Here is a 12487-nt window from a genome sequence, read left to right as displayed (position 1 = left end):
TGTGATGTTCACCTTGAAAAACAATCTATCCATTTAAATATTTAAACAAATATAAATTCGCTAATATTTTAACATATAACTAAAAATACTACATTTTTGAATAGGATAGATTTTATTTTATTTTATTGAATTTTTACTATATTATTTATGACTTTATTCCTGTGGTGTACATCATTTTCTCAAAGTGAAAATAGAACCTAGAATTGTGTTGTCACAACACGCACATGCTGTAATACAGAATAAAAGAAAATATATTGACTATTATAATAGAATAGAAAGACAAAGCAAGGTAATAAATTTAAAAAAACATAAAAAGATGGCACAAACATTAAGCTGGAATTTATAATTATTTTAATTGTTATTTTAGATACTAGTATAAAGGAAGTGCTTCTTCTTTTAATTTCTGCACTCCATCATAATATTGATGACTATGTGCCGTAAAAACTGAATGAACCATATCATAGTCATAGATTTTATATATACGAGGGGGGATAGGACCTTTATTGGGACTCTGAGATCAAATGTTTTTAAGCTCTGGATTTCCAGACTTTTTTTTTCTTTTTTTTCTTTTTAGGATTTAAATTTATTTAATATCGGGACTTGGGATTTCTAGTATTTAAGCCCGGGATTTCGGGATCAGGACCCCTGCTACCCTCCCCATAGATATATATATATATACACAGTGTTTATATGTTTGTCTTAATCTAACCTGATTTGAATTTACATTTTAAAATTTCTTAGCCATGTTAAGGGGGGGGGGGGGGGGGGGGGGGGGGGGGGGGTAAGAAGTGGTCCTGATCCAGAAATCACCGGGCTTAAAAACACAAAATCCCTAGGTCCCGAATTTTATTAAATTTAAATGCAGACATCCCAAATTTCGAAAAAAAGAATTCTCGGATCCTGAAAGGGTCAATCCCAAAATCCCGAGCTTACAAACAACAGATCTAAGAGTCCAGATAAAGGTCCCTCCCCCTCATAATAGCATGCTCTAAATTTCTTATAGAGTAACTAAAAAATGTTATGTCGAAACTGTGACAATTTTTCCCATTGTCAAATCGATTCTGACCATCTTGACCCAACATTTTACTAACTCATCCCACTTATAAGCAGATAAATTATCATGCTTATAACTGGTCCAAATAATTGTAACGTCTGGCAAGGCTATTTTATTATTCTTTTCTGGGACGTAGTAGGAAGGCGTCCAAGATAAAAATTAAAATAGCCTTGCCAGACGTCATAATTATTTGGATTAGCTTATAACAGGTTTACACAAGTATAATTTACACCCTTATTTTGTCCTATTTTGGGTCTAACAAATTGCCTGACTTATAAAATGTAGTTTAATCCTGATGAAATTGTGAAAAGGACTATTGGGCATTTAAAATTTAAAAAGATAAAACTATATATTATGTACATGTCATTGATAGGATATATTTTATTGGAAAATCCAATGACCCTAAATTACCTCCCCTGCAAAAATTTGAGCTTCTTAAAGTTTTGCATCAGCATGTAAATTAATTCCATCTCTGTGAGGATGCTGCTGATTATGAGCTGATCTGTTTGTTACAGTTATTTAATGCCCTTTATTCCATTGAAGTGACCACATACATCATGTTCATGATATATTACTTTTTTGTTTCAACTCCAATATATATATATTGTAAAAGGACTTTAGTACTAAAGTTAAATTTTTGTACCATTATAACATAACATTTGCAGAATTTTGAATCAAATGCACATGGCTTGACAACACACACACAACATACATGAATAAGGGTTAAAAGTTTTGTATATTAATACAGAAGATGATGGAAGGATGGAAGTGCTATACATCCCTTCGCAAGGTCAGTAGATGCAGAATATTACATCTGAAAAGGAATTACTAAAAATATTTGATGGAACAACAAAACCACACCGGAACCACCAAAACCAAACTTCTCTTATGTACGAACAAACATGACAAAGGAGATTAAAATAATAACTTCCAGATAACCTGACTCTGTACAGTTGTAGATGTGGTATGGGTTTATACAGGCTTACTTGAGCACTACTATAAAATTCACTTTTCCAAGGGACATAATTCTTGAAAAAAATAATTGATCTGAGCTATGATTTATAAGATTTACCAAGACCGTGCTCATAGTGGCCTTTGGCTGTTATCTGCACTTTTGTCAGGTTGTTATCTTTTTGACATATTCCCCATTTCCGATTTTCCATTCTGAATTTTGTCATTATGATCTTTTGATATAAATTTCATAACAATCCTTCAAGAATGTAGGCTAGGAACCGCTTACATACAAATGTACATAACTTATATTTACAACATGTCCATGGAGCATAGCCTTTGGAAAATAAGTTGATCAGCAATGATTTTGAACCCATCTGATACATAATACTGATCAATATAAACATAGGATACAGATTATATAAAAATCTTTAAAAAAATCATATATATATATATATATATATATATATATATATATATATATATATATATATATATATATATATATATATGTTGATGTTTAGACGAGTTGTATATATATATATATATATATATATATATGTAATGAGAGTGCATAAAACAAGACCAGATGCACAAACACCATGACCAGATAACACACAGGCAATGACAGATCAGATAGGGCACAAAAAGACAACATATAAATTGAAAAGTAGAGTTAAATTTCGAAGAGAAAGCTTTTTGTTAATTGTTGTTCTTCATATGGATGTTTACTTTGTTTCATTATTATTTTTATTATTCATCATTTTTATTTTTGCAGATTTGTTTTATTCAAGACTGTACAACATCAAAGACAGTACCATGATTGTTTTATTCCATGAGCTCTATATTATTGTTCAGACAGTACTAAAATGGATACGACCTAAACAGCATTTAAAACAAATCAAACATGGCAAACTTGTCAAGGTTGATGATGAATTAGATGGAAGGAAAGAAATTGTGGAGGAAATGGTGATAAAAGCAGTAAGTGTGGAAGTGGAAGGGAGGCCACCAGATTTTAGTGTGGATAGAAATGACAAAACTGTGAACTTTCCATTTCTGTGTGATGAGCCGACTATTTCACACATTAAGCACTCTAAAACTATGTTTATAATGAGGGGAGTTTCTGGTTCAGGAAAATCGACACTAGTAAAATTGATTGGTAGTATGTATAGGGATAGTCAAATATGTTCTGCTGATCAGTATTTTATGAAAAATGGTGAATATCGATTTGACAAATCTAATTTATCAATTGCACATGAAAAATGTGGTGAGAAAGCCAAAAAAGCATGTTTAAATGGGGTACCAGTTGTTGTCATCGATAATACAAATGTTAAACGTTGGGAAATGTCAAGTTACTTGGCACTGGCCTTCACAAATAATTATCCCGTTGTCCTAGTACAACCAAGGACACCATGGAGTAAGGATGCTGACAAGTTAGCCGAACTCAATAGCCATGGGGTAACTGCAGATATTATTAGACAAAAATTACGAAGTTTTGAAGATGTAACGCCACTGTATTATGGATGGTTTATTGACGAACAGCAGTCTAACATGATATATCAATTAGGGAGAAAGAGTTTGGAAGAGTGCCTTAGAATTTTTCCACAGTTTAAGGATTTGTTACTTTTCAAGTCACCAGGTTTGTTTAACATGTTAAAGTGTTTTATAAGAATTAAGTATGTAAATTGTATAGAGATCTTTTAAAACATTTGTTCCGCAGAACACTGCATATTTATTTCCAAATGCTGCTCACGGTCAGTGTAAAAGTGTATATACTGCCAAAAAAGTTCATTTATCAGGAAATCTTTTGAGAAACATGAAATTTAATTGTGTCTTTGAATTTTAACTGTTGACTGTATTTAACTGGAATAAAAATCCACTCGATTCATAAAATAAATATGAAAAAATGAAAAAAAGAAAAAAAGAAATTTTCAAATTTTGCTATAGAAACATCTTTCAATCATGAAGATTAAATTTAAAAAGCTCTTGGTAAATTTTCCAAAAATTCAAGGAAGGTTTAACAGAATAATGGTATAAAAAACAAAATTAAATAATAGACTTAACCTTAATGTTGCCACCACAGATGGTGGAATCTAGAATATAGGATCGCTGTGTCTTTCATCCATGATATTCTTCACTGGTATGACAAATGCAAGTAGAATAACTTTTAGGAATGTATACCATTGAACAAACAAATTGTAATTGTTCCAACTTTTATTTAGAATTTAAATTCATGGTTGATATGATTTCAGATCTATTAGAAGCTGTAGAGAAAGAATTGGATGACTGTATACTGAAGTGCACAGAATGGTATGGTTTGCATTTCCCAGAATTGAAGAACCTAGTGCCAAACAGTTTGATTTATGCAAGAGTAGTAAAACAGTTAGGTAATTTAGATTTTTTCTAAAGTACCCTTATTGAAAATCACACAATGATCTTTTCTGGACTTTTTTTTATGATTTTTTACTCTCTGGCTTTTTTATTCAGACAATGCTTTAACATTTATTTTTCTGAATAATGTTAACATTTTAAAAATTCACATTATCTTAACCATAAGCAAAAGTGATCTATAACATATTTTAGATATAGCATAATTTATGGTGACCTTGAATGGTGACATAGTCATTTTTCATTATTATTTGGCCAATATTAAATTTTTATGATAAGGTCTTCTTCTAAGATCCTTTAAACAAAAGTCAACTGCATTTTAATTTGGTGCAAACAGATGGTAGGAGAACTAATCTTTTTTGAAAGGTTCATCTGACCTTGAATCTATTTTCATTGTTCATTGCATTGGTCATGTTAGTATACATTATATTTTGGTGATTTTGGTCTGTTCCTCAGAAATCATTAGAGTGGGGGGTCGGAGGGGTCCTGATCACGAAATCGTGGGCTTAAAAATACGAAATCCCGAGGTCCCAAATTTAAATAAATTTAAATCCCGACATCTCAAAATTTGAAAAAAGAATTCCCAGATCTCAAAAGGGTCAATCCCGAAATCCTGAGCTTAAAAACACCCTATCCTTCCTCATTAGACCAACGGTATTTGATATAAAGAATAATTGTAAGAGGAACAACTCCTTCATATATGTACAGGTTTCCTCTGCCATTGACTTAATCTTTCATGGATCATTGGTCAGCACTAGGTTTTTGTGATAAGATCTTTTCTCCGATACCGTAAGCCTGATAAGGTAAAGAGAGCTGTATTTGTTGTATAATATGATTGTAATGTCTAATGTCTGTCTGACTTCATCTGACCTTGACATCATTTAGCTTTGATCATTAATAAAAAAAATCAGATGAGAGGAGGTTTTATTATTTTGTTTATGGTACCAGTAAAGCAGCAATCAAATTTACAAAAATAATTTACAAGAAAAAATATTTGGAAACCATGATCATTTCAGTATAAGTTTCCATAAATTTTTGTCGTAAGGTCATTTGTGAAAAGAGTCTAGGCAATTTTTTCAGCTCTCTTTAATTAATTCTCATGTGTAGTCAAGGTTGTTAAAATTGAGACCCCTCAATGTCATCTTATAGATCAGCTTCTTTTTTAATCCTCTGTTCCTTTGTCATAATTTATATCAATTGATTTTTGACAGGACACAGGAAAAATGCAAACAGTATAAATTTTAGTAACATTTTACCCAGGAAACTAGAGAATGATCTGAAATTTACAGCTAAACATTCAATGGGAAAGGACATTTCTGATGAAGATTTAATACTCATTACTGATTTATGTGTTCAGGTTAGTATATTACATGGAAGTAAAACCCAGAGGACTGCCAAAAGGAATGAGTTGGTATTCATGACTTATGTGTTCAGGTTACTAGTATGTTACATACATCTTCTGGGGGAAAATAATTATAATGGTCAATTATGAGGTTTAATTAACAGATTAGTAACCTATCTGATGGAGATAAGCCGATTAGTTGTAATCACAACTTGTATGTAAATGTTAATTACCTGGGGATCATAAACTTGTCAAAAACATAAAGACCGGTAGATTTATAGTAAAAATATTTTTACACTTTCAAAACTTAAGTGATGAAATTGATTTGAAATACTTTCTTTAATGAGAAAACCATTTTCGTAAATTATGAAAGTGACCATTCGCTAGCAAAATCACTGATGTTATGTACAAGTAAAACCTACAAAAACTGCCAAACAACTTAATTTTATTTGTCAATTTGTCAGCGCTAAACCTACATTATAATATTTCAAACATTCATGAAACCCAGTTTGGTTGGTTTAGAAAATGAGTGAGCCTAAGGTAAAAATATAAACTTCATTCATTAATTGACTTGTTGAAGGTCATATGATTTAACCTACGGATTTAACGTCACCTTACTAATGTCACTTTACCTCTGGTGGACGGCTGTCTCATTGGAAATCATACCCCATCTTATTTTTAAGTTTACTCTTTAAGGGATGTATTGATTGCAACTCGCAATTGGTATCTCACCAAATATTGACCTATTTTATCTTTATAAAACCAAAACATATTGTAAGTTGGAAAAATTGTACATATCCCAAATAATTTAGACCAGGTACATTTGTAAATTTTCAGCTTGTTTAAAATCTTCAAACATTTATTTGTACTTTATTAATTAAAGAAATGTTTCAACGGATAAAAACTTCCTTTGGAACCACACTTGATTGACTTTAAAATAAGAAAATACATTCATAATGGTTTTCTCTTTTAAATTGCGTTACCATGTTAACATTTTGCTTTGCTGGTTTCAACGTCATTTGGTATTTTTCAGATAATAGAACTAACAGATTTCAAAGACAACTTAGAAGAATTCATAAGAAATCCAATTACAGCAAACTCTCCAAAAGTAACAGAACATGTTGGTCAGGTGATAGGACCACTTCTTATTTCACATGCAGGTAAAATAGTACAATTAAACTGTGATAGGGGTTCTAAATATTTTGTTTTGCCATGGATTAAATCAGCTTTTGTATAGTAATAATTTTAAATACGATTGGTTGACCTTTATATGACTTTTGTTATATATAAGGAAATTAATTTCATTATCACATGATTATGTACAAGACTAGTGACCTACTTTTTGGTACATTAATTTCATCTTATTTGAAGACTTTATTTAAGGTGGTACCCAACACTTTCCCTTAAATTAATTTGGCTCGTTTAATATTCATAAAATTTTGACAATGTATTTACTTTGGTCCTTTAACAAAAATGAAAAATGGCTAAGTATTCAGTATAGTGTTGAAAGTGTGTGACAAAATGTATGATTTTAAAAGTAGCTGTTTCAATCATAATAACATGATTTTCTGAAAGGAGAATGATTCTAGTTTAGGGTTTTACATGTAAAAAGATAGTTATTTAGTCAGAATACATAAAATTAGACCTAAATAGCATGTTGGACAGAGGTTAAGTTGGACGTAACAGGACATTGAAAAATGAATATTTTCCTTTTATATGAAGGCTTTGTTAATAAATATATTAATTTTTCTCTGACAGTTCATAAGATCTTCAATTAAAGTACATCATTTTGTTAAATTTTTCAAAAATTAACTTATAAGTTTGAAAATCTTAAAATATGTCGGACAAACGGGGACATTTTTGGATGAGAATTTGTTCCATTTGCATCATTCAAAGTCAAAAACAAAATCAAAACTATGTTGTTTATACTAATATCTACAGCTGGTGTTCCTCAGCAAGAGGTAAAATGGTTCATTATTAAATAAATGGATAAAATGAAACCATAAAAAACTGTTGGACGAACAGCGTACAGAATTCATTTTTTGTAGGACAAACATAGGACAGATTGTATTCCCTGTCGGACAAAGATAGGACAGAATTAATTATTTTACTGATCCTAATGGCAATTTAAAAATGGGCACCTCTTAAGAAGAGACGAGGAAGGGTCTGAGAACTATTTTTAAATTTGTGTGGACTTGTTAGTTGTTAACAAGTTTCTTTTTACTTTTAAAAAGCTGTTACGTCCAACATTAGAAGATTTTGTCCTAAGGTTCGTCCAACAGAACATTATTGGACTCTTGTTACGTCCTAATTTTCAAAATTATGTCAAATTTACACTGTCAACAGTTTAAAACCTCTTTATTTTTCATATATACGGTAGTATTTAATTTAAGTTATTGTCAAAGTGGAAGCGAAATTGATTCCTTGACTTATGGTAGCCATTGTAGAGAATATCTTGGATGTTGGACGTAACATTAATTTGGATGTAACTTCAATCTCTTGGTTGGACAGAAAGAGTGTTCACCCCTTTGATGTCGTTGACCTCGAGTAAAAAGGAACAGTTGGCAGCAATATTGTATGCGCATCGCGATTGTCGTAAAGTTTGTTGTCATAAACATTAAAAAAAAATTAAACCGAGTCGGCAACTTGCAAATGAAAATTGAAATTTTCGCCCGTTACGGTTGGACAGATTTTTCAAGAGTAAACTTTAATGACAATTCCTGAAAAAAATTAAACTTTCTGCTGTATCTTCATGATGAATTATCACATTTTAGTTAATAAGCTCAAGCCTCAAGATATTTTGTGCATTTAATTACCCTCTTTTGTTACATAACTTATATTTCATTTTCACTTAGGAAGAAGACAGAAAATGTTAGTCCGACAACGTGACCATTTAAAATTGTTTTTAATCCTTATTTTTCGAAGATTTTTCATGTTTTAGTGTCCTAAAACCTTGCCAAACCTATTGTATTACCTGAAAATCCTTTTACCCTAGTTGCCATTCATAAAAAAGGTTTATAAAACAATTTTGATTTTGGGTCATTCGACCATGTCACAAAATAAGCATGCAAAAAACAGGGAATTCAACACTTCATTTATAAAATACTTAATTCAACAATAAACATTTTATATGAGACTGTTTATAGTATCTCTTCATCATACAGTGGATTGATTAGCTACCTGCATTAAAACTCAAAATAACAATTGTCCTGATGATGACTATCGATTAGGCGAAACATGTCGACCCAATAAACAGATACTATGCGGTAAAAACATGAGTGTTGTTGTCTTTATTGTCGACTTTAACAAAAATATAAAAATTTTGAAAATTTTGAAGCAACAGGGTTGTCAGAAAAAATACACTGGTTATATAGCAGTTTGACAAACACCAATTTTGATCATTGAGAAGCTTAATATTCCCTTTACAACACAACGTAATTAAAACTTTTAGCTGACTTTACAGAGTTATCTCCCTGTAGTGTTAGGTACCACCTTAACAACTTAATTTGCAAAGAGATAAAGGTATTGTCAATTCAGAAATTTGTGGATGCATTTATTATTTTGATTATTTAAGGAATGACTGTAATATTTTTTCTGTCTATCAGGAATAACATAAAAAAATTTGGTGCACACTAAATAATGCGCGTAGCGGGTTATTGAACAGTGTGCACCACATTTTTTATGTTATTTCGAATAAACAGAAAAAATATTATAGTCATTTCTTATAATTTGATTCTAAATTCCATTTTAAACCGTAGAAAACCATGAAAAAACATTGATGACGTCACGGTCACAAAACTAAATTATGTCTATGGGCTGATAACAAAATAACAGCCAATCAGAAGACACGTTACATCCAAAATTAAATTATAAAACAATGGACATAAATGCCAGATTACTAGATATTATTGCTATTTCAAGTAATGCTTCATACACATTTGCAATCAAACTAAATATGTAATTTTTTATTTTTGTAAAAAATATCCCATCATTTTTTTAATAATAAAAAGTAAAATAACTAAAAAACAGAACTATGAGGAAAATTCAAAACAGAAAAATCTGTAATCAAATGGCAAAATCAAAATCTCAAACACATGAAATAAATGGATAACAACTGTCTTATTCCTGACTTGGTTAGGCATTTTCTTATGCAAAAAACATTGCAATAATTTATGAATTTACAGTACATAATGTTCAAAAATTTGTTATGAAGTAAAAAAAATAGATGTTTTTTTTTATCGTAAAAGTAATTATGATGTATAAAATTTGCTAAGTAAAATAGTAAAATAAATGTGGCTTTAGAAAACATATCTACATTGATAAATTATTTATTTTAGATACAGTAGAGCAGAAAATGTATGAAAATTTCAAGTTAAATTCAACCAACATTCTACATTGCACAGCCATGTTCATGGGAACGAGAAGAAATCCAGCTCCTAACCGTGATACATATCCAAATATGGACATAGTTCAAAGGTCATATGGGTCAGTGCATGATCTTGAAATCACAAGAATAACAGTCACCCCAAGAACAATAGGGGCCAAAGTGCAGTTATCAAAGCAATGTTTAAAATTGTATGAAAAACCTCAGGAAAAAGAAAGGGAGATAATGCTGAGAACAATTATGAACTATAACTCTGTCTCTTTGGAATTTGGTAGAGCTGCACATGTTACCATAGGAACAATACCAGGGATACCACCAGTCACAACAAATGAGGATTTGTTAGATATTTTAGATGCAGAAATGAAAAGTAAACTTGAAAATATCCCTATAACTGTACAGAAATGTGCCTTAGGGACAATACAGAATGTAGGAAAAGATTTGTTTATTATTAATCTTGAAAGTCCAATTACTGTTCAGGGTTTGTATACAGGGTTTTATGGTGGCAGCTTCAATAATTCTCCCAGAAAATGAATTTGTTATACACTTGTGTTGTTCTATGTGGAATACGAAGTGGAGAAAAGAGAATGTGTGTCCTGAAAGTTTGAAAATCAGATGAGGGGAGGTTTTATGGTGAAAACTTTTATTAAACAATTCTCCCAAAATAAAATTTGTTTTGCACTTGTGTGATGCTCTATGTGGAATAAGAAGTGGTGAAAAGAGAATGTTTTGTCCTAAAAATTTGAAAATCAGACAACATGGACAAGGGGAGGTTTTATTGTGACAACTTCAACAATTCTCCCCCAAAAAATAATTATTATATAACTGATGTTGTTCTATGTGGAACAAGACGTGGACAAAAGAGAATGTTCCTCCTGAAAGTCTGCAAAGCAAATATGAGGATTGGTGGGGTATAGAGAGGGTGGTAGAAATTTTTTTTAAAAATATGGGATTTTGTAAGAAGTCAAAGTAAAAGGAAAATTTTGATGTTTGGGTGGTCAGAGTTTTAAAAACATTCCTCCCATTCTCTCCATTCATCATGTGCATTTAATTTTGAACAGCACAAAAAAAATCTCCATAAAATTCAACTATCTGTCTTTTTCGGACAGAAGCTTGTTTATGATCATTAGATAGTATCCAGAAGTAAATTTTGTAAAAATAAAATTCCATTTTTTCCGTATTTTACTTATAAATGGACTTATTTTTTTCTGCTGGGAAACATTACATTCACTCTGTGGTTAAAGTTTTTAGAATTTTAATAGCTTTCTTAAGGTATCCAAGGTTTGTACCAAACTTGGACAGAAGCTTGTTTATGATCATACCATAGTATTCAGAAGTAAATTTTGTAAGAAAATAAATCCATTTTTTCTGTATTTTACTTTTAAATGGACTTATTTTTTTCTGTGGGGAAACATTACATTCACTCTGGTTAAAGTTTTGAGAATTTTATTAACTTTCTTAAACTATCCTTGGTTTGTACCAAACTTGGACAGAAGCTTGTTTATGATCATACCATAGTATCCAGAAGTAAATTTTATAAGAAAATAAATCCATTTTTTTCCTTTTTTACTTTTAAATGGACTTAGATTTTCTTCCAGTTAACCATGTTAACATTACATACAGTCTGCAGTTAAAGTTTTTAAAACATTTAATAGATTCATAAACTATCCTGGATTTTTACCAAACTTGGAGAGAAGCTTCCTATAATCAAAAGATAGTATCAAGAGGAATATTTTTATTGATTTTTTTCCTCATTTTTATTGAGTCTGTGATTTACAGCAAAAGTTGGCAAGACACTTGGTTCCGTGGAACCCTTACAAATTTTTTTCCATCACTTTGTCTGTCCAATTACAAATTAAAGTTTTGGTTTAAGGTAGAAACTATGAAGTTGTGGTGATATCATCTTGAAGCTTTGTACAGATTTTAATTGTGATGTGAACTTTTAAGGATGTACTTAGGTGAAATTAAATAAATCAAGAATTTAAAATTGATGTTGTAAACTGGACCAACATTAGTAAAGGATAAAAATAAGCTTAAAATATTGATAGAGCATGGAGCTCTTTTTCGAGATACCCAGTATTTGATTTTTGAAACAAGGTGAAAAAAGGCTGACTCAGACTTTTACCTCATATTTCCATTGGTATAATTTTGGTCTCAAATCAAAAGTAAGAAAGAAAAGAATCTGCTTAAATTTTGTTGAATGACCTTTTATGAGCTATTAAATCTCATATGAAAAGATAAAAAGGTGTTTTGGGGCAATATATTTTTCTTGTATTGTAGGGAAAAACAACAAGGAGTCGGAAGATCTGACACAAAATCCAAAACCTCACCTACATCCTAAAAATACATGCTTATACTAGTATGGTTTTGA

The 12487-nt window shown here is 30.7% G+C and overlaps 1 protein-coding gene across 1 annotated transcript; it reads left to right on the top strand.

The window, feature by feature from the left end:
- Positions 1-193: 193 nt before the first annotated feature.
- Positions 194-10983, top strand: LOC143058732 (2',3'-cyclic-nucleotide 3'-phosphodiesterase-like). Its single transcript, XM_076232181.1, has 6 exons — positions 194-289; positions 2784-3644; positions 4258-4392; positions 5605-5750; positions 6769-6895; positions 10073-10983. Exons 2-6 carry the CDS (start codon positions 2825-2827, stop codon positions 10648-10650), a joined length of 1806 nt encoding a protein of 601 aa, XP_076088296.1. The 5' UTR covers positions 194-289; positions 2784-2824; the 3' UTR covers positions 10651-10983.
- The last annotated feature ends 1504 nt before the right edge of the window (positions 10984-12487 follow it).

The sequence above is a fragment of the Mytilus galloprovincialis genome, chromosome 14, assembly GCF_965363235.1.
Source record: "Mytilus galloprovincialis chromosome 14, xbMytGall1.hap1.1, whole genome shotgun sequence".
Classification (NCBI taxonomy): Eukaryota; Metazoa; Mollusca; class Bivalvia; order Mytilida; family Mytilidae; genus Mytilus; species Mytilus galloprovincialis.
Note: the sequence above shows the minus strand (reverse complement) of the source record. Positions and strands in the feature narration are given on the sequence as shown.

Excerpts from the sequence above, each read along its gene's own strand:
- LOC143058732 (XM_076232181.1), top strand. The coding sequence starts at position 2,825 with ATGATTGTTTTATTCCATGAGCTCTATATTATTGTTCAGACAGTACTA. Across the intron at positions 4,393-5,604 it reads AAGAGTAGTAAAACAGTTAG|GACACAGGAAAAATGCAAAC; the intron begins GTAATTTAGATT and ends GATTTTTGACAG. Across the intron at positions 6,896-10,072 it reads ACTTCTTATTTCACATGCAG|ATACAGTAGAGCAGAAAATG; the intron begins GTAAAATAGTAC and ends TATTTATTTTAG.